The 26,246-nt window shown below is 42.1% G+C and overlaps 2 protein-coding genes across 2 annotated transcripts; both read left to right on the forward strand.

Annotated features, from left to right (window-relative positions):
• Nucleotides 1–479: 479 nt before the first annotated feature.
• rbm24a (RNA binding motif protein 24a) lies at nt 480–9,001 on the forward strand. Its single transcript, XM_026349999.1, has 4 exons — nt 480–923; nt 1,953–2,076; nt 2,372–2,426; nt 6,813–9,001. Exons 1-4 carry the CDS (start codon nt 756–758, stop codon nt 7,162–7,164), a joined length of 699 nt encoding a protein of 232 aa, XP_026205784.1. The 5' UTR covers nt 480–755; the 3' UTR covers nt 7,165–9,001.
• Nucleotides 9,002–10,773: 1,772 nt separating this feature from the next.
• Nucleotides 10,774–26,195, forward strand: cap2 (cyclase associated actin cytoskeleton regulatory protein 2). Its single transcript, XM_026346584.1, has 13 exons — nt 10,774–10,991; nt 13,699–13,826; nt 13,941–14,041; nt 15,448–15,525; nt 20,414–20,557; nt 21,069–21,154; nt 21,518–21,623; nt 23,740–23,923; nt 24,136–24,299; nt 24,533–24,656; nt 24,747–24,829; nt 25,004–25,147; nt 25,255–26,195. The coding sequence occupies exons 2-13, from the start codon at nt 13,709–13,711 to the stop codon at nt 25,336–25,338; spliced, it is 1,416 nt and encodes a 471-aa protein (XP_026202369.1). The 5' UTR covers nt 10,774–10,991; nt 13,699–13,708; the 3' UTR covers nt 25,339–26,195.
• Nucleotides 26,196–26,246: the final 51 nt, after the last annotated feature.

Here is a 26,246-nt window from a genome sequence, read left to right on the forward strand (position 1 = left end):
GCCAAATCTTTCCAGCGGAGCCTCAAAGCTGCACCTGTCTGTTTGCTCACTGCTGCTGCTGTGATGTGTCTGTCCCCGGGCTGTGTCGGCTGTGACCGGCTGTTTGTGAAGGAGTCCTAATCCACGCAGGCCTCAGAGAGACAGGAAGGACCTTTTGCACAGCAAAGTTCAAACCTGACCTACGTTTTATCACAACAGACAGTAAAGACCAAAACGAACAGATGTTTATTAGTTTGATTATTCTCTACATAAACTACACTGCATTTTCTGAAGGTAGCTTATTCTTTTGTTGGTCCCTGATGGTTAATTGACAGTGATTGTAGTAAAGACAGACTCCGGTCTGTTTTTTGTGAAGGAGATCCAGTGTTTGTCCCTGTGCTGGCTTCCCAGCTGTTGGTGTGCGCGGGTGGGCGGGCAGAGATGGACTCAAAAGCTGGGTGGAGTTAGCAGCAGCGCTTTTAGGAATGGGTCCCAAGCCTATTTAGTTAGACAGCAGAGTTTCGAAGAAGAGCTGGAAACACCTGATGGTCTCTCTGGGACAATCCGCTCTATTTAACTCCCCTATTTACTGTCGGAAGATAAATCTACCTCCAGGCTTAATTTGTGTCGACTTTTTGTTTTGTTTTCTCCTCCGAAAAAGTTGCAGAGCCAGCTGATCTCTCTTTTCTCTCTCTTCATCCAAAGAATTATTGATAAGGAGACATTGCACTACTCTTTTTTTTTTTTGTATTGTTCCATAGTATTTTGCACTAACGATGCACACCACGCAAAAGGACACGACCTATACGAAGATTTTTGTCGGGGGTCTTCCCTATCACACCACGGATTCAAGTCTCAGGAAATATTTTGAGGTGTTTGGTGAGATTGAAGAAGCGGTGGTCATCACCGACAGGCAGACCGGCAAGTCCAGGGGTTATGGATTCGTAAGTATCACCCAATAATGCATTTATTCTGTTTTACACATGATTTTAGTCCAAAAAACCTGACGCGAAATGTCATGGAGAGTCTCTGTGAGGACGCGCGGCTGTCGCTGTCTTTCACAACATCGCGAGCAGCATTGATATGTCCACAGTCAGGGGGTGTTTATGTTTTGATAAGAAGATCCTGCTTAAATTTGTCACTGGCTTCTGTTGCAATGTCGCACCCACCAACTTGTTGCGCATTGGTATGCGCCCTGACACGTTTAAAAGTGAGCTGCCCTCACCCCGCCAGCTCTGGTGGGCTGAGAAAAACCTCATGTTGATGTCTTGTTACTACAGAGAGGTTTTCTAAAACTGTTACACTGGTTTCATCATCTGAAAGCTGTTTACAACGCTGGAAAAATATTTTGCTCCCACTTGTCATAGAGACACAAATCAACCACTGCTACTGAGAAAGTATGTTTACAATATCCTCTTTTTAGTGGCACTTTAATTAATTTATACTTCAGATGGACTTATGCATAAATATGAATATAACAGGGCAGTCCAAAGAGAGAGCTCTACACCAAATGGGGCCCTTATTTGGACAGACACCAGTCATATTTGAGAAGTAACATATTTACCCAGGACTAAGTTGCACAGTTGTTAAGTAAATACTTAACTGCAAGTCAACTTACTGGAGCTTTTTTACAATTCAATGTTTTACATTGACATTAAATGTGTTATGTATTCCCCTCCATAGCTGCTTTTAGCTACTTTAGTTGCAAAAGTATGTGAAAAGAAAGGAGCAGAGAAATAAAGTTTGGTTGTTATAGTGGGATCGACACTTCAGCAGGCTCCATGATCAGGGCGAGGGATGTGTGTGCTGCCAAATACTTGCTGCTGTCACTGCTACACTGACGGATGAAGACAAACATGTACATCCCCCCCTCCCCTCCAAATGATTTATTCTTTATTTCTCACTTCAGGCTAAGTGTAATCTAAATCAGTAAGTAATCTAATTCTGTCCCTTTGTGTGTGTTTCTATTTCAGGTGACGATGGCCGACCGCTCAGCTGCAGATCGGGCCTGTAAGGACCCCAACCCAATCATTGATGGCAGAAAGGCCAATGTCAACCTGGCCTATCTGGGGGCCAAACCTCGGGTGATGCAGCCAGGTAAAAACAGAAAGTAATTAAGAATCAGTAAAGTGAAAGCACTTTTTCAAAAGCACAGTTGCATTAAACATGAATCAAATCATCAGTATAGAAAACACCTCATTCTTACCTCAGACTTAGTTGGTTTTAAAGCTGCAAACGAGAAAAGTCAGTCTTTTCTGATTTTCACCAGAGGGTTCATTTGTTTTTTAGCTTCTGCAGATGTGGGAACATGTTAGGAGGTTGTATACTCACAGTGTTTCAGTGACCTTTTTCACTGTTTTTGAAATTAACCCACTTATTTCCTGTTTTACAGGTTTTACCTTTGGTGTTCCCCAGATTCACCCTGCGTTCATCCAAAGGCCTTATGGGTAAGTACTTATAAACATGTCATTGCTTATCTAGAGACAAAATTTGACAGTGATCATTTAAACCATGTTCTGGTTTCACCTTTTCTCAGTTTAACTTGTCATATCTTAGTCTAAAGGTTTGTTTTTTCTTGTCTTTACACCTGTTTTATCCACAGTGATTAATAATGTCTTATAATTAGAGATGGACAACAAGTAGTATGTACCTTGTTTCTTTATCAATGTCCACCGAAAATCCAGACACAGCGTGTGAAAGTGTTTGAGTGTGTATTCATACTGGTGTGTGTCTGCTGAGTGCACAATGATGATGGAAACTTCCAGCTTGACTCAATGTTATCTATCTTTCTCTGGTTCGACAGGCTCGCTCTCAGTTAAACTAACTGTGCTGGTTTGCGGAATAGTTCTGCAAACGTAATCACAGATCAGAGAAAGGAATTACCTGTAGAGTCAAACACACACAAACAAGCTCTCAAAATGGTGATTATAGATGCATGTATGTTGATTTCATTTGACTTTTGACTTTTTTTATTTTTATTTTATTTAGTAGAACTTAGAGCTTTGTGTGCGGTTATGAAGTGGTGTTGTTAGCTAAACCGTGTGCTTTCTTTAATTACAAAAAAAAAAAAAAAAAGCTGGATTGACTGGATTTTTGGGGTGTTCTTTGTCTTTTTTGTGGAAGCGTGTTAACTTTGCAACGAAAGAGCAAAGTTTTTTTTATTCTTTTAGCTTGTGGTTGGCCTGTTTTGTTTAACAGGATTTGCTGTTTCATATGTTTTCATGCCTTGTTGGAGTGAGTGATACATTTTCTCTGTGGAGTTTCATCTATTTATTTTTTACCCTAGCCACCTTTTTGTTCCTGTCCCTCTTACTCTCACCTTTAAATCCCTGAGAATAACAAAATCCATCACTATTTGCATGTACTCATAGCATCTTGCTGGTGTTACTGATAGATTCTTACTTGTGACAAATTCACTACATCTTCCTCTGTCAAGTCATTACTGTCCTATCGCCATCTCACATTGTCTTTGTTCTTCTCTGGACCAAATATCAATCTTATGGTGAAGTAGTGCTGCCACAAATGTGGATGTAGATGTCTTATGAATGAATGACAAGTCTGTGGGTTTATGAGCTGTATGATCTCTGGTGATATATATGTTTGGTACACATGAGTATATGCTCTTATTGTGTTGGTGTTTGGCTTTGTCTGTCCATATGCAAACTCATTTTCAGCTCAGCTCAGCGCACCAAAGTCTCCAATGTGACACAAACAAATGTCTGGATGTCTCTCTCTCTCTATAATTCTCTCGCAGTGAGCTTTCGTCACATGGGCTTGTGGTGTTAAGGAAAACAAACGCACCCATTGTGCCACACAAATCCCAATTGCTGACGCTGCAGTCGCATGAAGCTCTGTGTTGTGTGTGTGCTGGGTGGGGGGATCTGTTGAGGGGTCCGTCTCTTTCTGTCATGTAACAGCAGTGTAGAGGCCATTTAAACAGGGCCAGAGTGGGTTTTTCAGGGACAACATTCATTTGTTGCCTTTGCATCTATGTACAGCTTAAGTTACAGTTTATCTCCTCCAATCAGCACATGGTGAAAATGCAATTGTCAGATGTGTGGAGGTTAATTAGTGAGAAAAGCATCAAGCACAAAAAAGTTTGAGGAGCAATCAGTCGGCATGTGAGAGCATGCAAACAGATCCATAAATGCAGGATATATGGACAGAATAACTCCAGACATATGCAATAACTGCAAATGTAGAGTGAGAGAAAGGAAAACGATTTAAACCAAAGGTGGATCATTATCCTGTTAAACCCACCTCTGGAAACGGTGTAATGCAAGTCATGTCAAGCCAGTTATTTTATATAGCCCAAAATTACAAATCATAAAATTGCCTTAAAGGCCGTTTGTGGTCTGTTCAGCAAACAACAGCCTCCAGACCCTTGGTTTAGTACGGTAAAACCACCGTGAAAGCACCTTTTAAAATAGAAAGAAAAGAAGAACTGTGTGAATATGTCAGGATTTTGAATTCAACACTTTTTCTGTCATTAAATAAAAGTAAACTCATTGTACTTTCAAATCTTGACTAGAATAAAGCTTGAAACCAGTTCTGTTCTAGGTCTGTAGTTTTGTCAGTAATAGGCTTCCAAATGCAGCAACTATTTAAGAGTCATTACTAAGAAGAACGAACCCGATCCAAGTAACTTTCTATGTGTGGATCAAGTCCTGCAATATTTGAAGTGAAACTATCAGCAGGTGTGCACCGCCGGCCTCTCACACAAACACATCCCCTCACGCGGTTTAGATCCTCTTACCTCACCTCTCAAGTTGGTGTGTCCTCTAAATCAGTGGACAGCATGCACATAACCACGATAACCTTTATTTAGCTTTGAACTTTAATGACCTCAGTTATTGTGCTGGTTTAGTTTTTCTCATTTTATCCCTGATCTCCAAAGAGGGAATGCATTTTTTTAAAGGGCAACTTAGGAAGGGGCAGCTGATAAAATACTGATAACCTGCATGCTTATGTTGCTTTGCCCTAAGTAATACACTGTGACCTTTACTCTAAATGATCATATTACTAAATGATATAATCTCATTGTAATTTAGACTAACATGTATTTGGACATGCCGTATGTTTGCATGCTGGCGTTGGACCAGACAAACCAACAACAAACTCATACTGCACATACTGAACAGTCAGTGTGTCAGGAGTTTGCTGGAGGTAAATAACGCAGTGTTTTCAGATGACAAATCAGAGAAGTCTCCCCACTGCGCTCTCCACCTGACTCCCTTATTCATCCAGTTTTAGGGTAAACTCATCCTAGAAAATACTGTTTCTGGGGATTTTCTAATGAATGTATTAGAAAGCTTTTAGAAATTGGTCAAACCTTCGTGTGAGTTTGTGTGAGCTGAGACATCTCGCCGTGATTAACCTTTACACTTTAGTGACACATCTCTACTCAGTTTTTACCTCCCCTTTTCTTTTTTTGTGTTTTTTCAGTGGCGTGATTGTGCTGTGTCGTTTTTGTTGTTGTCGTTTTTGTAATCAGTGTAGTCGAGCTGGACTATTTTTACACATTTCTTCCTCTCTGACACCTCGCTGTTGTTATGTTTTTCCTGTTTTTCTCTGGGCCCAGTGTTTTCGGTTGAGATGTGGATTGGATTGGATAATGGCGTGCCTACAATAGGGTTGCCACGATAGACCCTGCCTTTCACTCTTTAACAATTTCTGCACCTACCTTTATTCTCCCAAAAAGTGACCTCCTGGAGTTGATTCATGCTCTGACTTCATTTGGTTTCTTTATTTGTCTCTCAACAGATTTTTGAGCTCGCTTCATTTAAACTTATACAGTTACAGTTTTTTTGTCCCCTGCAACAACTTTCAAATTGAACATTAACATGAAGAGAGGAGCTTTTTTTTTCATCAAAGACTCTAATTCAGCTAAAGCTTTTGAGTTTTTTCCTCTTCAGTCAAAAGTTAACACTATGTTTCTCTGTACCAGTCATGTAAATTTCAGATGTTCCCCTCATACTCACTGTGCGACTGAGTTTCCAGACCTTATAGAGTCTGTGGGCAGGATAAGAATACGTGAGAGGGCAGAATGCGCTCATTGTTCATAATTGTTTATTTAATTGAAACATCCCTCTGGGTGCAGGACCCAGTCCCGACTCCTCCCTGCTGCTTTGTCTCTACACAGAGGGGGAAATGGCCAGCAGCATCCCTTTTTGAAAACTGTCCAGCTGTCAAAATGGCAGTGACATTTTCACAATGCTTCCCTGGGCTCATCTCCTCTGTCCCCACCCCAGCCGCCAGCACTGTAAGCCCCCCTCTCATCCCCCACTGCTCTCTCCCACCAGCAGGCAGGATGACAGCAACAGAGTCAAATCAATCCACATGTGACCCACAGATGAACGGCAGGTCACACATCCTCTTCCTTACCTTTTTCTTTTCATATAACCTCACTCTCTGTAGTTTTGTCTTCGCAACACAACAGAAAACTGATCTACAAACTCAACCTGTTCCCATGTTGTACCCCATAAAGAAGATGACCTCGACAGCCAGGCTTCGCTCTTTTCTAAATGCAATTACACAGATGTGATTTTCAGAACATTTGAGTGACCCAGAGGTTAAATATGCAGCCTCTGGGTGTATTCCTCATCTTCCAATCTTCTTTTCACAGAGAGATGTCTATTTTGGCAACCCTATATTGTTCTAATCCCTACTAGCAGGCATTTCCTTGGTGTTCTTGACTGGTGGATTGGACTGGGGCTGGGTGGTGGGAGGGTGCTTGGCCGCAGTGTGATGGAGTTGGACTTTAGGTTGTTTTTTGGGGGTTTTGGTCTATGGTCCTGAATCAAACTAACCCCTCATATGTGTTTGTTCCACAGCATCCCAGCCCACTATGTGTATCCTCAGGCCTTTGTGCAGCCTAGTGTGGTCATCCCTCACGTGCAGCCTGCAGCTGCCGCGCCTGCCACCGCTTCCTCCCCCTACATCGACTACACCGGAGCTGCCTATGCTCAGTATTCTGCAGCTGCAGCCAGTGCTGCTGCCGCAGCTGCATATGAGCAGTATCCTTACGCCGCCTCCCCTGCAGCCGCAGGCTACGTGGCCACTGCTGGGTATGGCTACGCAGTCCAACAGCCTTTAGCCACCGCCGCCCCAGGTTCGGCCGCCGCTGCCGCCGCAGCCTTCAGCCAGTACCAGCCTCAGCAGCTGCAAGCTGACCGCATGCAATAGCAGCCACTGCAACCACCTGACATGCCGAGAGAGGAGGCCTGCCCCTGGCCACAGCTGGTTGGTCAGGAGAAAGAGCAGCGAAGGAAAAGGAAGAGAGAGTAGCTTTAAGGGTGGATGTGTTAGCGACTCTGAGGCAGAGTTGCTTTAAAAAGGTGATGATGGTGATGGTGGTAGTGGTGATGATGATGGTGAGGTGGGAACTTTTTACAGTAAATTTCCAACTTGCTGTGCTTCAACCAAAAAAGGAGAAAATGAAAAAAAGTCGCAGAACAAATAACGGAAAGTAATTTACTATTGTTGTTGTTATTACTATGAATATTATCATTACTATTATCATTGTACTAGAGTACTTATTTCTAGAGAAGAATGCAGGAACTAATCCCTGTGGTTGGTATAGGTGTTGAACTAAGCCTTTAAGTCCTATTGCTGTCTTTAACGTTAGTTTAGAAAACTGTTCTCTTTTTTTTCACTTGTGGCGTTCCACAGGTGGTTTTGGTTATTTGATGCCCTCATAACATTTATATTTATTATTGTCGTTGTTACACATTGAGGGCTTTCCTCATTCTTTTCGTCTTTTCAAATGCATTTTTTCAAGTTAATACTTTCTGATAATCAGGGAAATGGAACCGTTTCCAACATGTTAGCTATTATTATGTGACCTCTGTCAGGAAGTCGAAGAGTCGTAGCTTGTTGTGTCACACACATTTGAAGAACTACCTTTTTATTTTCCTGATGCTGAATGTCCCTTTTTTACTTTGTGTCTCGACCTCTTGACCTATGCAAAGCAAACAAATCATCAGGAGACAACGAAACAAAAAAACTGAAAATGTCATCAACTCTGACTTGACTCTTGGACTGAAACAGGGACTTAGCAAACAAGACAAAGGCACTGACAAAAGGAGAGAGGTTCAGACAATGAGAAACACTAAATCAGTTGCTTTTCCACGTTTCACTCACTGGACACGTAAACCGACACATGCATCCAGAGTTGCACACATGACAGTGAAAGACAAAGACAGCACAGTCGCGTTGCTCTCTGCCGCTGGGATGGAGAGAAAGAAAGAGCGAGAGAGGGAGCAGCTGCTGGTTGGGGTGGACCGAGCCGCTCCAGCGCCACACAGACAGATCACTCTGGAAAGTACGTATCACTTGTGCTCGTTTGTTTGAGCTGTCACATTTTAATCCCCAGCCGGGCTCGTTTGGGAACCAACTCTACGCCCCCTCCACCCAACACAGAGCCCCTCACCCGGTCACTCAACCCTGCCGCTGTCAGCACTTCCACCGCTGTGCTGCTGTAGTCTGGCGTCAGGGACACACTCACAAAAACACACTTTCACCAAAGCCACCCCAACAACTGGTCTGCCTCATGTCTGTCAAGAACGCCAGGTGGGGTGGAGAGGACGGAGTTAACTGTTGGATGTTATGTTGGTCTGTGTGCCTTACATTTTTACTGCTATTTAAGAGAAAAAATAGAGAAATCTACTATTTAAGATATTTATTTTTGAGGGTTGACTATGTTGACGCTCTGAGATTAGAAACTTAGTGGCGGTACTGTATTAATAATATTATGTACTCATCTCAAGGCATATATAAGTTATTGAGTAGTTTTAGTAAAAATATTATTATAACTATTATTATTATTATTATTAACATACTCAACCAAAAATGTTGATATAGGAGTTATTTAAGATACTTTTATGTGCACTGTACTTTTATTTTTTATTGTTTTGATTCTTTAGAACATGACATTAAATATTAGCTTAATGCCTTTTGTATGGAAGAACTTTATTTAAATGCAGGCCTGCATACAGATTGTACTCTGCCTCTTCTGTGTTTAGATGAGAAGGAAAAAATACTAATAATTATGACAAAAACAAGCAAAAATGCTGCTTTCTCCACTAGAATGTATAGTCGTCGAGGTTTCAGTAGCTGTGCTTCTTTTTGCTTACTATTCATCAGATGGGCTATTTTACACTGTTGGGAATTTTTATACTTGAACTATTTCTTGTAAGGGAAATATGAAAAATAAATGACAAAAAAACTTTTTAATGAAGCTTTTCATTGTCACTGGATGAAGGCATGTTAAAGTATTACTATTTAAATGCAAAGGTCCTGTTGATATTAAAACCTAACTTCAGAATTTCAACAAAACCTGCTCAAATTGGAATAAAATGTTCTATATTTCAAACATCTGGTGCCTTTTCTTTTTTTACGGAGGATTTGTGAATGTGAGACATCTCTCTACTTTGTGACCTTGTATCCGTGCGTCCACTTTTCTGTGTGTGTTCGGCTGCAGCTGTGAGATGACAAACACACCACGTATGTCAGATGCTGCCCTGCTCCTCATTGTGAAACCATCTTGAGGAGCTTCACATTACGGGTCACACCCACAGTTTGCACAGACACGACCGACACATAATAAAGTCTCCCAGTACTCTATCAATGATTCATCTGCTCTCTAATCAATAAGTCATGTTAAGAAAGAGTGTGCTGCTGCATCTCAGCCTTCTTTTAACCGGCTCCGCGGAGGATTTATGGTCTTGGACGAAACACGAAACTGTCTCATATGTGACCATGACATCATGGCTACAGCAAGGCCTTGCAAGGGAATCAGCAGCTAGCTTATCTCATGACATAGTGAAATAAAACATGTTTCCTTATTAAAGTGATGATGCTGTGTTTTGAAAATGTTCAGATGAGACTATAGTGGGAAGGACTACTGAACAGATGGCGGCTGTACGGGTGTCTGTGCTTCTCTAGGCGTTTTCTAACCTTCTAAAGGGTTTGTAGAAACTAAAGTTTGTTAATGAGTAATGAACAAGTAACTCATGCTTCACATTTGTTGAATAACGTCTGGGCTATGTTGACTAGTTGAGCACCAATACAGCCAAAAATCAATGTTTATTAGCCAGATTGGTGGACATAAGAGTGGAGAGTTTAATGGAGTATAATGTTTTTTAAGTAAAACAAAGTATTTTGCTCCGTTTTCCCTTGTTAATGAACTACTACACATTTCAGAGTCCCTCTGTGCCCCAGTTCATGTTTTTTCCAGGGTCACATAAATAGGTAACATGGCTCGAAAATCATTTTTAAGAATCGAATTAAAATAACTGTCTGGTGACAAAACAAGGCCGGCATCAAGTCAGGACAGCAGGAGGGTTCTACCTGTTCTCAAACAGTGCAATCACATTGCATTATGGGAAGTGAACATGCAAACTGCAGACTTTTAAAAAGCTGTTTATGTCAAATCACACAACTTTACACTAAATCAGTGTAGTGATCATGATCACTGAAGCGTGGTCACCTGTTGGGGGGTCTCAGCATCCAGGATGTGGTGTCCTACTTTTAATAATAATAGTGTAATAATAAGTCCTGCACTTCTCATGTTTAAGGGACATTTGGAAACGGGGATTTTCAAGCGTGGGGTCAGACTCTGGCAGTGATGACGATGACTCCCATCCTCATACTACACTATATGTAAATTTCCCTCAGAGACTCAGGCAGACGTCTTCGCCACCAGCGTCTATCGCTCGTCTATTTTTAGCAGGGGTCTCTGAGGCTGCCATGTTGCCTGCCCGCCCTTTGGGACAGATACTGCCGCACTGAGTCACGGTCCTGGTGTCTGCACGCCGTGTGTCTGTCGGGTTCACCGTGTTGGCTTAATTAGGACATCCCGGAAGAGTCCCGGCGCTGTGCGCAGCGGAGTGACGGAGCAGGGAGGCAGGAGAGGAGCGCACGGCAACAGCGCAGCCACACATCCGTCCCGGGATACTGACAGACACAACAAAGCATCCCGACAGACATTTACTGCGGATCAGAGAAGGAGGGTAAGTTCACTATCCACTGACGACTTTTTAACTGAATATTAAGTTTAGTGGATTTTCAGGACGGGGCGGGGTGTTGGCGGGGGGGGGGGGGCTGCTCCTCTCTGCGCACAGATGTCCAAACAAAGTCATCTTCACCTGCTCCCTGTGCGCCATGCTGTCTCACGTTTGACCACCAGATTTGACTTAAATACTGGACTGTTTTTGTGTGAAGTAGCCGTGATACTGTGGCGCCAGCCATGACGCATCAGATTTGTGAGGTGCTGTCATCGCGCCAGTGCCAAGTCATGTTTTATTTTGAAACGTCTGTTCTCCTCGTCTTTTGGTGTGTGAGGGCCTGTAATTAACCAGTGTGAGTTTAAAACACAGTGTTGAGGTTACAGATACTGATGTTCATCAAGCAGTTACTGGCTGGAAAAACAATCTCACCTCAAGCTCTGTTTAGATGATTTCACATCTCTTCTATGTTGGAATAAAAGTTGAGTTCATCTAAACTCAGCTTTAAAGTCTGCTGGAAAAGCTCCAGAATAATTTCCAAATGGAGCATTAATTAAAGCATTAATACAATGCTATGAGTGCATACTTATAACGATAACCTGTTAAAATCAAACCCAAGATACTGCAGCATTTTTTTTTGTAAGTGCACACAAGAAGACTTTCACTAAAGGCACAAACTGTTGATGTCACAGCTTCCTGTTTTAAAGGCTGCGTGAACAGCTGCAGCACGTGTTGCATAAACACTATTCTGACCAAACATGAAATAAATGTACTTTGAGGCCTACGTTTGAACGTGGTACAGTAGGTCCACAGCAGCAGACGCAGGCTGTGGCCCAATATAGCCCCAAAGATCAGATACCATGCAGTCCGCAGGGTTCGGGAGATGCATGGCAGGTCAGCGTGAAGTCAGTCATATCTTTTCACTGCAGGAGCATATGTGCTTTTTCAGCTGTTGCTTTTGATCCGGGGACTTTATGTGGCAGGCGCTGTGGCCCACCTGTCTGGAGGAATAGGGGCAGTGGGGGCAAAGCGTGCTGCAAGTGTTAACTTCATCAAGTTTATAGGATTTACAGGCAGATGAATATGACTGCAGTCTTGTTTATCTGCTACTCCTCAGACGCAGCACCAAGCTGTAACCACCACCTGCTGTTTTCCATTCAGTTTTTCAGATGGGCTGAATAAATTAAGTGTGTATGAAAAGCCGTCATGGAGAGTTTGGCTGTTTGACAGATGCTGGAGCTTTTAAATGAAGTTTGTCATTATTTTTGAGCATTGCAGTGATTGTATGTTAAACTTAATCACAATACTCTCGCGGTTTATTTGTCCTCTAATGTGGAACATTCAAAGCTTTTGCAGACGCTTGAACCTTTTTGTCACTTTTGCTTTACAACTAGTTTATGTGATTAATCAGTTGATGAAAACTTTAAACAATTACTTTAAAGACAGAAAGACTTTAAAAAAATTAAATGAATCCGATTCTGCTCCGAGCTGATTTGCAGCAGCAGACTTGACTTTGTTTATTCAGCTCTGACTTGTTGCACACTCGTTGTCCCCCAGCATCCACCTCTCCAGGTTTCTGGTCTTGCCTAAGAGCTGTTGTGACCCAGAGAGCAGAAATAGCAGCTGAGTCCTACGACAGGCATCTGGCACTGCTGAGCAAATTCTCCAGAGAGATGACTCGATGACACCCATCAGGACATGTTTGCTGCTCATAGCACATAATTACGAAGCATAATTTATAAAGATTACAGACAGGGGAAACAGACCAGTCTACATACAGCAGCTCTAGTGTTAATGCAGAGGATACAGTGCATTTGTATCTTCTTCTGTAAAGCAAACAAACTATAACTCTCATCACTGTACAAGTTGTTAAAGACATGCAGGTAGCAGGTGTCAGACTGGGAAGTGTGTGTTGCTTAGCAGTAGTTTGCGTAAACATGGAGTTGGTTGCTGGATTGAATTTCACTCGGTTGACTAATAAATATTAAAAAACAGTGTGAGGCATATGGCTGGTCAGTGTTAAAGAAGGTGATTTAATGTGGTCTGTACCACTGTCTCAAATGCATTTCAGTGGCGTTCGATTACAGTTGGAGGTTTGTTTACCTCTGCAGGCAGCTAAACCTTTTCAGTACTGCTGAATGTCTGTGTGATCATTTATGATACAGATGCATCACATTCTTCAACAGCAAACATGTGGAAACATCTTCAGGTGAACACAAAGGGTCACAGACGTCACTCTGTCCCCGGGCCGCAGGTGATCTAACAGGATATGTTAGATATGTTACTCTAGGTAAAAATATTAGAGGCATTGTCACAAGAATATTTCTTTTATATTTTAAATATAAGAGGATCTCCAGGTTTATGACTTCCATCCAATAAAGATACTGTATTATCTATCGAGTATGTTTTTTTCTTTGGTAATGCACTAAATGACTCTTTCATCTCAGCCTGGCTCCAGTGGCTGCGTCTTCCAGTCTGCTCAGTGGCAGAGGTTGTGACTGTGGCAGGAGGCCAGGGAGCCAAAAACAGAGTCAGTGTTCATACTGTATAAGACCAATTCACTATCTGCTACAGACATGGTCTAGTTGGAGCTGTTAGGAGGAGAAGTTGGACAAAGAGTTGGGTTTAAAGTAAAACACTGTCACAAAATTACTCATCCGTCTATAGGATCAGGAAACGCAACCAACAAAATAATTTCTACATTTGTTTTTAGGTTTGTCACCATGGAAGATTTAATGCAGCGACTGGAGCGAGCTGTGACTCGCATGGAGCAGATGTCCATCACCATGCAAGCGTCCAGTGGTATGGCTAACGGGGACTGTGTCAACGGCATCAATGGAGGCAAGTCTGTGCTTAAATAGTGCTGGACGGAGGGGTTCTGGGTTCAGCTCGTAAGTTAAAAAGTTCAAAAGGCGGTGGTGTCGATCGAGCAGAGATGTGTCTGTGTGGTTTCAGGTTTGTCTCAGTGTTTGGAGGCCTTCGATGTGCTCCTCGGCGGTCCAGTGTCCGACTACCTGAATCACAGCCAAGCTATTGGAAGTGAGGTGGAGAAACATGTGAGTGCTCGCCCGAGATATTGAGAGTATAAATTTCCTATTTAACACAGATGTTGGCTGATGAACGATGAGCGCACCCTGTTGACACACGTGTCACAAAAACATACACAAGCACACGATGCACCAGCTGTGGTAGACAGATGTCACCACCGCTGCTGTTTTACTGTTTTAACAATCTGCACTTACAGTAGGACAGGTTTCTCAGGCTATTGTTCTAGAGTTAATTATGCCTAAAGGGGCACTTACTTAAAATAGGTGCAACATGGAGGCAGCCATGACTCTGTTAGTAGGACGAGTTGTCGACTAATCTCAGGAAGCAATTGCACAAACAAACTGAAACGAAATGGCAGCTACATCATCATCGATGTGTCCTGAATTTGACATTGTTCAACACCTACATTGTTTAATTAAGCAGTTTTAAAAAACTGACTGCAGGATGAGCCCTTTAACTTCAGTGTTAATTATAAAGAGGCTCTAACCTTATAACTTACTTGAAACAGGATAAGTAGCTTTCTCCTATCGGTCATGCAGAGCCATGAAAACCCTTCACAAAGATCTCAGCTCCTCTCTACAGGGAATGCGGATGGACTGCAGTAGAGCAACTAGCACAGTCCTTCAGTGCCAGACTGCACTGTCCAACCTAGATCCTATTTAGACCTCTGGAAAACTGAAAGATAGTAATGAGTATGTACAGACATCCATTGTCCATTGTGTGTGTTTTTACATGTGTGTGTGATAGTTTCCTGTCCTCTACAAAGCTAAGGATGGGAGTATGGTTGACCTTTGATCTCACATCCATTTATCAAACTGCTAGTGGAGCACCTTTTCCTATTTGGTAATGACCCGTACTCCCACCAGAATTGTAAGTGTACTGTGTTTTGTGGTAAGCCACTTGGCAATAATAGCTGTGTTATGTCCTTGGAGTAGTTCCAAATCATCAAGGGAGGTGGTGGGGATTCAAAAAAGAGGAATAAAGGCAAACACAAAGAAAAAAACTTCAATTTCTCTCTCAGCGCTTTGAAATAGAAAGAGCTCTATCTGTGTCCCATCACCGCACGTTGTGAGGAGGAGGGGGAGTGTGTGAGCGAGAGGTAGTTCCTTTAAAGTTTGCAGAGCTCCTTTTATGGACAAAGCCTCCATGGTGGTTCCCTTGGCCTGCAACTGGAGGTCTCACACAGACACACTGGACACAGGACTAGCTGGGACTCTGTGTGTTACTGGCTATAGTTCAGTAAACATGAGAATTCACTGGTAAACAAAGAAAGTTATGCCAAACATTTTATTCCTGGGAACTGTAATGTAGTCTGTGTTCAGTATGTACAGTAGTGTGGTAACAAGTTGTTTAAGTGTGTCGTGCTACATATACGGTATTATAATCCTAACCTGGATCTGACTTTGATCAACAGGCAGAGATGGTGAACCACGCCCTGCAGACTCAAAGAGCTTTCCTCAAATTAGCTGCCACGCACCAGGAGCCTGCACAGGTAACGGACAAAGAGCACCCTGCAAAACTACCCGTGGTTTTTAAGAGGTTAAATCTTTAACTGTGAGCTCATTTAAAGATTTCAGATTTGGGAACAAAGCTCCAAATCACTTGCCAATGCCACAGTAGATCCTGACACTTTCTATTTAACACTGAGGCCTGTCGTGGACTCTAAAACAATAGACTTTGCAACCTGCTGGCCTAGAACTGTAAAGAGTCGACCGTGAACCACAGCATCCCCAGTCTGAGTCTGGCCGGGGACCTTTGCAGCGTGTCATTCCCCATCTGTAACTGCCCTCATTTCCTATGGCCTCTCTATTGTAGACAAAACCCCACCTCCCTCCAGAGTCTACTTTACAGTATGTGACAACTTAATAGTCAGCTGCATTAAGAGAACAATAAAAGTCATTTAATGGTTTAGTCATAGCAACAGAAATCAGGTTTAGTAGCCATCATGTTACAAAACCTCGCTGCACGCTGGGGAAGGCCTGACCGAGTCATCTGTGAGTTTTCCCACTGTGCTGATGTGCAGCTCATTGATTTTACTGATATTTCAGGATTTTAACTTTGATTGTACACACTCACCAGTATATTGCATCAAATGTTTCACATTTAACCGCAGCCTCACAAATAAACGAACTGTCTAGTGTGTCGGCCTGTGTCCTCCCCTCCTGTGTTCCCCAGCAGGCCAGGCTGTTCACAGAGGGATTACTCTGCTCTTTGACTAAGAAAATGCTAATACAACACATTCCCAGCATGTTCACGTATAGAAAAAAAGAGGGTTGGTAGAGAAAACTGTGTGTGAGAGCCAATATGATATCATCCCATTGGCTTTCTGTTTGTGCGTGTGTGTGTTGGATGGTTCCACAGAGCCCACCAGGAAGTGATTACTCCCTGTCTGTCAGGTCATTGGTTGAGAGGTGGTGAAAAGAGCATTCAGGGATTGTCAGACATGCAAACAAGGGAAGAGTGAGGGTTTTACAGAGAGAGAGGGAATTACCCAGGAGAGGGGCGGGCTGGCAGAGAGGACAGGGAAGTGAAGGCATCACTGGGTAAATCCAAAATACAACAAGGAAAATAAAGAGAAGAAAGAACTTGATGAACTCCTGTGAAGTCCTGTGTTTGTTTTAATCCTCACTCCAGCATTGTACCTGCCACTGAGAGTTTCTGTGGTGTGAAAGCACAAACATGATGCCACAGCTGTGACTTGGGCTTGAGTGACACATCTCTTAATATCTAGTCTAACTGAGAATAAAAAATATTGCCAGGCCTTGAATATTAAATTGTTGGGCCTATGAATTGTTAAGACTTTTAGGACCTGGATATTAACATGAACAAAGTTGTTCTTCAGTACGTGGATATGAATGGTGTTTAACTTCCCTCTGCCTCCTAATGTTAAAATGTCTCTCTGTTTCTAACTGTTTCAACCAAATGACATCATCTGGAGGAGTTCTCACTATGTATTTAGGGCAATATTATAATATACAGAAAGAGAGGGAAGTTTAATACCATTCATTCACTGTACATCTACTTTCCTAAGTAGAACCATGGGAAGCAACTTGAAAAATGGTGGACTCGTCCTTTTTAAGACAATTTTCCCCTGAATGCATTTTGTTGTGCCACAAATCCCCACTCTGTTTGTAACAGGAAAACATTTGACATGCCAGGAAGCGGAATTTCTCTCAGTAGCCCTATTTTATATCATCACACCAGCTGCGTTAAGCTGCAGTACGGTGATGAACAAAGTCTACTTGTCAGTAAAGCTGTGGGTAGAATTGAATGTGAAATTTCAAAAACAAAAAGCTAATCACAGAAAACGGCTTCAGGAAAATCTGTTCTAGTGGAACTTAGTAGAACTCGGGCTTGTTTAGGACACAGTCAGCGTGACCCATAAATCTCTCTCCACACACACACACACACACACACACACACACACACACACACACACACACACACACACACACACACAGCTCACAAACTCCTGGCCTCTCTCTGCAGAGCAGCTCCGTTGTGCTCCCTGGCTTTTTATGGGCATGTTCTATATTTGAATCTGTTGTCAAGTGTGTGTGTGTGTGTGTGTGTGTGTCTGTGTGTGTGTGTGAAAAAGAGTGTGAGACGAGAGGCAGAGAGAGAAAGTAAGGCCGTCTCTCTCGCAGCCTGTTGACTTGATGTGTGTGATTGTGCTTATGTGTCTTGCTGGATCTGGACCATAGACTGTATCTGAACGTTCACACACACACACACACACACACACACTCTCTCTCTCTCTCTCTCTCTCTCTGTCAACTTTCACAGTTCTACAAACCCTCCTACAGTTTTTCTCCCTTTGATCCAGTGCTTGTATAGGAAGTTATGGTCTCAGACACTGTGCTGTTATAACACACTGTGTTCATTCACTCCCCATTAAATAATGTGAGTCGATGCCTTTGATGCCTTTGTCAGCTCGTTCTCTTTATGTCTGTGTTCGCCACCTCTCCAGTCCACATCAGCCTCCTGTACATAGTTGCATTCAGAGAAGTATATTTATAGCTCGCTGAGATGTGACTGAATAGTGATGGTAACTATGAATTGTGTTTTGTTTAGATCCGTTCAAATATTCCAAGTCATTATGTAATTCATACTCACATTAATTTCATTTAATAACACACATTACGGTTGTTAAACAATGTGAGCTTCAGAGGTGCTATATAGGTGTATGTTGCCAGATTTGGACAAAGCAGATTAGTTATTAATGAAGGTAGCTGCTTAATTAACTGCTTTGTTGCTTTATACTAAGCTAAGTTAACAAGCTGCTGACTTAATAGCCACAATTAACTTTAAAATATGCAAGAGCTATCATTCCAAATACCAAAAAGTGAGTTGCTTCAGCTAGGATATGGCTGAACTGACACCTCCACCTTCAGTCTGCAGGGAGGACCTCAGTCTGTGACAGTAATGAGTCAGTACACTCATTTGAGCTTCACGCTTCAGTGTTAAAGAGCCACTTGTTGGTGTACAGAGAGCCACGAATTCTTGAGGAGGAATCAACAGAAGTGCAAATAAATCAATTTGATTAAAATAAAACTTTGCACATTCATGACATTATACATACTTGGCTATTTGTGCTCTGGATTTGTTTCATACAAATTAGAGCTGCTCAACGCAACGAGTCACATAAAACAGCAACGTTGATTTGTCCGTTCTCAGGAATGTAGCTGCTTCTTTTCCCACAAAGGTTTTTAGAAACGGTTCCTGAGCTGGTAAATTGCTGAAGCGTCTTACTTGGAAAACTCACACTGGGAGCTGCTCTGATATGTTGCCAACACAGAAATTTGCCAGAATGTTTTGGTTACAGTCATGTGGGAATATGGTAAATGTTTGCCTTTTCAGATAAGAGCTTTTATTGCTCTTAGTCCTTTTCTCTGGTGTTTTATGTATCGCTCCTCACTTAGGATGTGGGGGAAGTCCGCTCTGTGACCTAGGCACTGACTTATACAGTTCAAGTCATACTGTCAGTGGGAGCCATGTTTTGTTAAGTAAAGTAGTGAGAACCAGGCAGCTCAAAAGAGCACAGCACGTTGAAACTAAGTTATCTTCGTCCTCTACAGCAACATAACAAGGCTGCTTATATGTGTCCTTAACTATAATGTTAGTGTCCAATTGGCTGCTAATAACTTTGTATGTTATTACAATTTTAAATACTTGACTTTTACCTGTAATGATGTCTTTAGTTACTCATTAATGATCATTAGGAAACAGTGGAAGGAAATTATTATGTGCACAAATACTGTACTAGAAGCTACTAACTGATGGGAAAGTTATGTTCACTGTTTTGCTGTGAGCCTGTAAGCTGACATCCTTTCTACATTCCCACTCAGCAAATACACTAGATCTTTGTGTGCCGCAGTGTGATGTCTGCTTCGGACAGGGCAGATATCCTTGAAAGGCAGATAGATTTAATGAAAATAAGAGGAGTCAGAGGAGCAGAGAAAGGAGTGTCTATCTCCACCTATGGAGATCATGTGCATCTGAGGAAAGAACTTGTTGGAGAACATTTAATTGGTTTTATTTCATACAGTATAAAGCATCGCCACACCTACTTCTTTACACATTCCACAATTACCCCAAGTTGTGTTTGTTTACACTGATACACACACAAATAAATCGTGGGATAAACTACACACTCATGTGCTAGTGATACTTTAACCATAAATCAGTAATGTACACAAAAAGATATTATCAAAACATCTACACCAGCTCATGCATGTAATCAATCAGCTGCTGTGCTCTGCAGTGTGTCCCTCAAATTCCCATCTGAATAAAGAAGTAATGTTGTCACAGCTCACTAACAGTAAATGTTTCACATAGCATCCAGTTCACTGCAGATCAAAACAAGAAAGCTGGTAAAACAATTCACCAATGAGACATTGTGTTCGTGAACCTACGTGTGTGCAGGCGCATGTGTGATAGGTAAACTGTAAACACTGCAGGAGCGGTATGCCTTACAAGGCCACAGGGATCTCCCCGTGAACCGAGGAATGTTTGTAGGAACGGAGCGATGGGGAGGGGAGATGGGAGCTGAGCTGAACTGAAGCTGAGATCTGGACGTTCCAATGGAAAAAAAGACTCCAGCTAATAAAATTAGCGACTGTCCTGTAGCCTAGTTTAGGAATTACTAGCTGGCACGTACAATAGGCTGCATGGGTAGAGGAACCAGTGCTGGGGTTATCAAGTCAGAAGTAGCTGAAACAAGTTGAACATCCACTGTGGCTGTTTCTTATTTAATTTAAATGCAATGTTGTTTCCAATACTGACTCTACTACTGTCCCTCTCCTCTTTCATCCTCATACATTTTCTCCATTCATGGTTTTTTTTCTCCTCTTCCTCATCATTCTTCCCTTCTCCTTCAGACGGAGCTTCACGACCTGCTGAAGCCGATATCAGATCACATCCACGAGATTCAGAACTTCCGAGAACGAAACCGCGGCAGCAGCTTCTTCAACCACCTCTCAGCTGTCAGCGAGAGCATCCCCGCGTTAGGCTGGATCGCTGTGGTAAAGGAAAAATACTCATCCACTCAAATTCACGCAGTATTGTGTATATAACAGATGTGCATACACATAGGACATGTAACAGAAAAGTGTACAACCACAAACTCAAAGTGTTTTCAGTTTCATCCTTTGAACACTTTCAACTTTCAATCAACTTTGAATAGCCAAATTAACCTTTTGGAAAAAGCTATAATGATGCTGCACTCTATCTTTCTTCCTAACAGTAGAAAGTCTCTCCTCTGAGTTTAGGAATGAATATCATTTAGACTCAGATAAAGGCTTCTCCTCTTGAGTCCTTAAATAAAAACCTCTTGTATTAGCTCTGGTCAGTGCCAGGGGGACAGTTTCCCTCCAAGTACCAAATATCACTCTGAGCTCTTCTGCTTTTTACAATCGAATCAAGACAAATGTGCAGTTAATCAGATCGTTTCCCAGAACAGGTTAGACCTCACAGTGCTTCTGTCACACTGACAGTGAGATAAGAGTGTTTATAATGAACTGTCTTCACTCTCAGACTCAGAGGCCCGGTCCGTATGTGAAGGAGATGAACGATGCTGCCACCTTCTACACCAACAGAGTCCTGAAAGACTACAAGGAAACGTAAGGACTGTCTGTCTACAAAGCTGTTTGCAATAAGTGTCCAGGGCACAAGGATGTGTAACGGGAATAATCAATCTATATATAATATATAAATGGTTAGTTATAAAACAATTACATCACCTTTCATGTCTGCATCATTGCGGTTTTAGTTTATTCAATATCATAATATATAATATAGTATAAACATGGATTGTATGGATTTGATTTTTGCGGCTGCAGTAACTTTTACTCCAGTCCATCCTCACACCTCCTTCTTTTGCTCCCCCCTCCTCTTCTTACTTAACTGCTTCCCTATCATCTCTCTTGTTTTCATCTGATCTTCTTGCCTTTGTGCTCTCCTGCCCTCCTTCCCTCCTCTCCCAGCGACAGACGTCACGTGGACTGGGTGCGCTCCTACCTGTCAATCTGGACCGAGATGCAGTCGTTCATCAAACAGCATCACACCACCGGGCTGGCGTGGAGCAAGAGTGTGAGTAGAAACATAAAACACATCTGTTAATGTTTTCTTCTTTAATAAAACACCAATATTCTAACTTATTAATAGTTTTCTCAACTTAACCTTATGTTGTAAACACAATTCTCTATCAGGAACAAAGATTCAGCCGGCACCTAGTCAAAATGAACAATGTATTGGTCTCAGATCCTACACTACTTATGAATTATTTGAACTGTGTTTCCATTTAGTTTCTATTCTCAGGCCAAGACATTTTTGTATCAAGGCTCAAATTAACTGCATCTTTTTGTGTACACTTCCATTTTTAGGTATGGAGCGACATTTTATATAAACTGCAGCACAGAGCATGAATGAATGAACGAGCTTCTCCTCTGTCACTCCCACACACGCTCCTGTTTATGGATGTCTGCTCAGGGACTCCTCAGCAAATCTCACTAGATCCCAGAGATAACGATGGCTCAAAACCAAATCCTTCAACTCAGACTTGACCTATTTCTCTTTTTAGACACAAAGGTCTCTCACATCTTTATTCACTCAGGGAAACTTGCCAGAGTCTCGTCTGTATTTTGGCATCTGAAACCAAGTGTTCTTTCTTAATGAAATAGTTTGATATGGAAAATATGCTTAATTGCTTTCTTGCTGAGAGTTCGGTGACAAGATCAACACCAAAGCTAAGCTAACGCCCTCCTGGATGTACCTGAGTTTTTACCTGTCATATGCGACTCTCTGCAACACAGCAAATTTCCCAAAAGGTTTAACAGCAGATATTAGATAAAAGCCTTCAGTTAAACTAATGTTCAACAACTGTGCTCGCATGTTTTCTTTTCTGTTGCCGTGTGTTTCAGCTGTTGCCGCCGCTGTCAGACGACAGGGCTCGAGTGTGTGTTGGGGGCAGTGTGTGTGCAGAAGAAAAGGAGTGTGTGGCACTAACAGGTGGCCCGCAGGGTTTTCTTGAATGAAGGTTTTCTTCATAGAGGAACCCCGACAAAGGGCCTGTGTACACACACGGCCTGCACTGTAACCCAAACTGCGGGGCTGGTCCCCCATCTGCACAGTCGTCACCTGCCGCTCAGACTAGTTTAGTGACACACACTCACACAGGCTGACATATGGAGGTAGCTGTGCACACGCAAATGACCAAATTACATGTGTTGTTCAGGCCAAGCTCACACCGCAAAGGTATTAGAGATATATACACACACACACACACACAAACTTAAATTTCCCCCTGCTTCAACAGGCTTGCATACATGCATAAACACACAAGGAAATTAAACAAAGAGCCACTCAGACAGTTTTACAGCCATACATGAACACACACATGCCGTTTCTAATCCAGTGGTATGCACTCAACTGTTGAGTGTAACAGGTCTGCATTGTTCAGTAATGATACGAACGACACGTGTCAAGGGTCAAGTAACTTCAGCTGTACTCAGAAGTGCGTAAAATGACATTTTAACTGTCTCAAACCCTGTGATGTGTGTGTCTGGCAGCTGTGCGAAGTCTTTGGACGGCTAATCTGTCTGTGTCTCCTCACTGTTGTTGTCAGTAGATGGCTGTGGACTTACTTTAAATACAATAAGTGTTTAATTAGTAAGTGTGGACTGTAATATCCAGGAGCACTAGTTAGTCGACTCGATGAACTTCGCTTTAAGCTCATATTGCTCAACCAAACATTGCTAAGACTATGTCATGTCCATTTGTTGAATCGGTGCCGCTAAACAGACAACATGGAGTCGTTAGAATAAACCAGTCAGTGTAAACATCATAAAACGTTTGACAGAGTTGAAACAACATAGTGTCAAAATTACTGCACGTGTTGAAAGACACAGGATTAAGACGACTTTAATAAATTTACAGCTCCTTCAAGGGAAATAAAATGTTCTTAACTTAATCTATATAGTAATGATTATTGGTATATTGTAAAACCACTGTGAGCCCCCCCCCCCCCCATGTAAAAGGAAAGTTTCCAATGCTGTGGAGCTTTTCTCTACTCCCTCTGCTGGACGTCAGTGTTACTACAGCTGTTTTCCACAAACATCTGTTGTGTCTCTGTCTTCTCTCATGAAAAACCCACAAACCCTTAATGCACAATACTGCATCTAAAGTTTGGTGTTCTTCACCTCCCCAGGGCCCCATCGCTCCTTCTTCTCTGTTTGACCCCCCGGCCGCCCCCAGTGCTCCCTGTCCCCCACCTCCACCTGGCCCTCCTCCAGTCTTCACAGACGATGACCCCCTGCCTCAGACAGGCAGTGCTGGTGCACAGCACTCTGCACTGTTCGCTCAGCTTAACCAGGGCATGGACATCACTAAAGGTGGGTTCAGCGTAGCGGCATTAAAACAATGAAGGTTTTACTGTTTCATATCATGACACGTTGAGTCCACAACAGTTCACATTAAGTTAAGTTTAAAGTTGAACACTGAAGTGTTAAATAATCATTTTACATTATGCCAATGTTTTCATAGGTGGTGTGGAGGGGTCCATGAATGTGTCTACATAATTCCTTCTAACATTTTACATCTGTAGGTCTAAAGCGTGTCTCAGATGATCAGAAGACCCATAAGAACCCAAATCTGCGCACCCATGGAACCCCAACCAAAAACAAAGCCCCGGGGGCCGTGAGCTCACAGAAAGCAGCCGTCCAGAAAAGACCCCCTCTGCTGGAGCTGGAGGGGAAGAAATGGAGGGTGGTACGTAGTTTTTTTTTGTTACTCCGTACAGGATTTTTGCCACAGGATGTTTCTGTAAAATAGTACTTTCAATCATTTCTCCCTACCTGGGCTTTTTACTGTTACATGCAATCGCAGTTTCTCCAGCTCCACTGAGTGAAGCTCATGCAAATCCACTGAGATCAGCCAATCAGAGCAAACCTCCCACCTGGTATTTTGGATTATTGACTGAAGCTCTTCCCATGTTGTTGCAGGAATACTTTGAGCAGAAACATGACCTGATCATCGAGGAGACAGAGCTAAAACAGGTGGTCTACGTCTTCAGCTGTAACAACTCCACCTTGCAGATTAAGGGCAAAATTAACTCAATCATAGTAGGTGAGCAGACAGAAACAGACCTGAAAATGTTACTTTTGGTCATAAATAATGATCTGCTTATAATTTCCAATATTCCATGTGTCTCACCAGACAACTGTAAGAAGCTGGGTCTGGTTTTTGAGAATGTGGTAGGGATTGTGGAGATCATCAACTCAAAGGCGATTCAGTTACAGGTGAGTAAAACATTTATAAAAAGGTTCAGTATTGGCTCATCTGTCATATTTTTATACTGGTAGCATTTACAGTATCATGTTTATTACACTTGATTGCAGCAGTGTGTGCTAGTCAATGTCTAAAAGATAAATGAAACTTAAAGAATGTAGATGTGATGCATCTTTCTGTGGCAGGTGTTGGGTGCAGTTCCCACCATTTCCATAAACAAGACAGAGGGCTGCCAGGTCTACCTGAGTAAAGACTCCCTCAACTGTGACATTGTCAGTGCCAAGAGTTCTGAGATGAACATCATGGTACCCGAAGGAGACGACGACTATGTGGGTGTCTAAGAGCAGGACAAGAGATTACTCTAAGTGTGCATTAACGCACATATTAGTGCATTTCTTCTTCAATAATGTGTATTTTTCCTGTCTGTGTTGTACAGAGGGAGTTTCCCGTCCCTGAGCAGTTCAAGACTGTTTGGGATGGCTCCAAACTGGTGACAGAACCCACTGAGATCGCAGGCTGATCACCACCACTAAGAGCAGCCATCCTCATCATTATCACCGTTGTTTTTAACAAATATAACTTTCTGTCCCACTGTATGACTCAAATTTCATTGATGAATTATAAATGTGGTTTTATATGCTGGCATTGTAACACAAACTGTTGGTCGAGTCATATTTTCTGTAATTCGTGACCTCCACCACTTCGAAGTTGTTGATTGTAGTGAACCAGTGAGTAGACTGATGATCCTGACTACATCCCAGTTCAACTCACCTAAACCCTTCTTACATTTGTGTGCCATTTGTGTATGTAAAAATACATAACACAATATCTGTCCTTGAAATATTTTAAATGTTTCTGAATTACTGTTTTGCGACTATTAGTTCTCTGGTGACAATATCATCGTATGACGGCACAGTTAGACATTAGTCACAAAGATTATAGAACATTCAGTGGCAAAGCAGACAAGAATAATAAGAGTAGGACTGTATGGTACCTTTCTATAAAATCACATTTATCTCGCTTACCTCTATTGATATGTAGAGAGCAGGCAGTCATGTAGCATTGTTTCACTCAGTGCTTACATTTTATGCAACAGTGTTATAGTATTTTTTGCATCAAGGCCAGATGTCAGTGTCGTCCTCGTACATAACGTGCACAGTAATGAATGATGTTCTGTAGGAGACATGAAACCAACCGAGCAACACAATTAACTAAATACTTGGCTAATTTCTTGTTAGTAAGTTAAAATAGTGACACTTGAGCACTTCCAAGCCCATATCTTAGTTTTTACATCACTCTATTTTGTACAGACCTGTAGCATTAGGAAGAAGGTAGTGAACACGACTAATGTTTTTTGAAACCTTTAATTTACATGAAAACAATGTGATGTAATTGTGCATCTTTTTTTTTTTTTTCAAATAAAATCAA

This window comes from Anabas testudineus, chromosome 11 (genome assembly GCF_900324465.2).
Source record: "Anabas testudineus chromosome 11, fAnaTes1.2, whole genome shotgun sequence".
Lineage (NCBI taxonomy): Eukaryota > Metazoa > Chordata > Actinopteri > Anabantiformes > Anabantidae > Anabas > Anabas testudineus.

What these genes read in the sequence shown, in the direction of transcription:
- rbm24a (XM_026349999.1), top strand. Translation starts at nt 756, where the DNA reads ATGCACACCACGCAAAAGGACACGACCTATACGAAGATTTTTGTCGGG. An exon ending in ACCTCGGGTGATGCAGCCAG is followed by an intron (nt 2,077 to 2,371) that starts GTAAAAACAGAA and finishes CCTGTTTTACAG; the next exon opens with GTTTTACCTTTGGTGTTCCC. An exon ending in TTCATCCAAAGGCCTTATGG is followed by an intron (nt 2,427 to 6,812) that starts GTAAGTACTTAT and finishes TTTGTTCCACAG; the next exon opens with CATCCCAGCCCACTATGTGT.
- cap2 (XM_026346584.1), top strand. Translation starts at nt 13,709, where the DNA reads ATGGAAGATTTAATGCAGCGACTGGAGCGAGCTGTGACTCGCATGGAG. An exon ending in AGGGGAAGAAATGGAGGGTG is followed by an intron (nt 24,300 to 24,532) that starts GTACGTAGTTTT and finishes ATGTTGTTGCAG; the next exon opens with GAATACTTTGAGCAGAAACA. An exon ending in CCGAAGGAGACGACGACTAT is followed by an intron (nt 25,148 to 25,254) that starts GTGGGTGTCTAA and finishes TGTGTTGTACAG; the next exon opens with AGGGAGTTTCCCGTCCCTGA.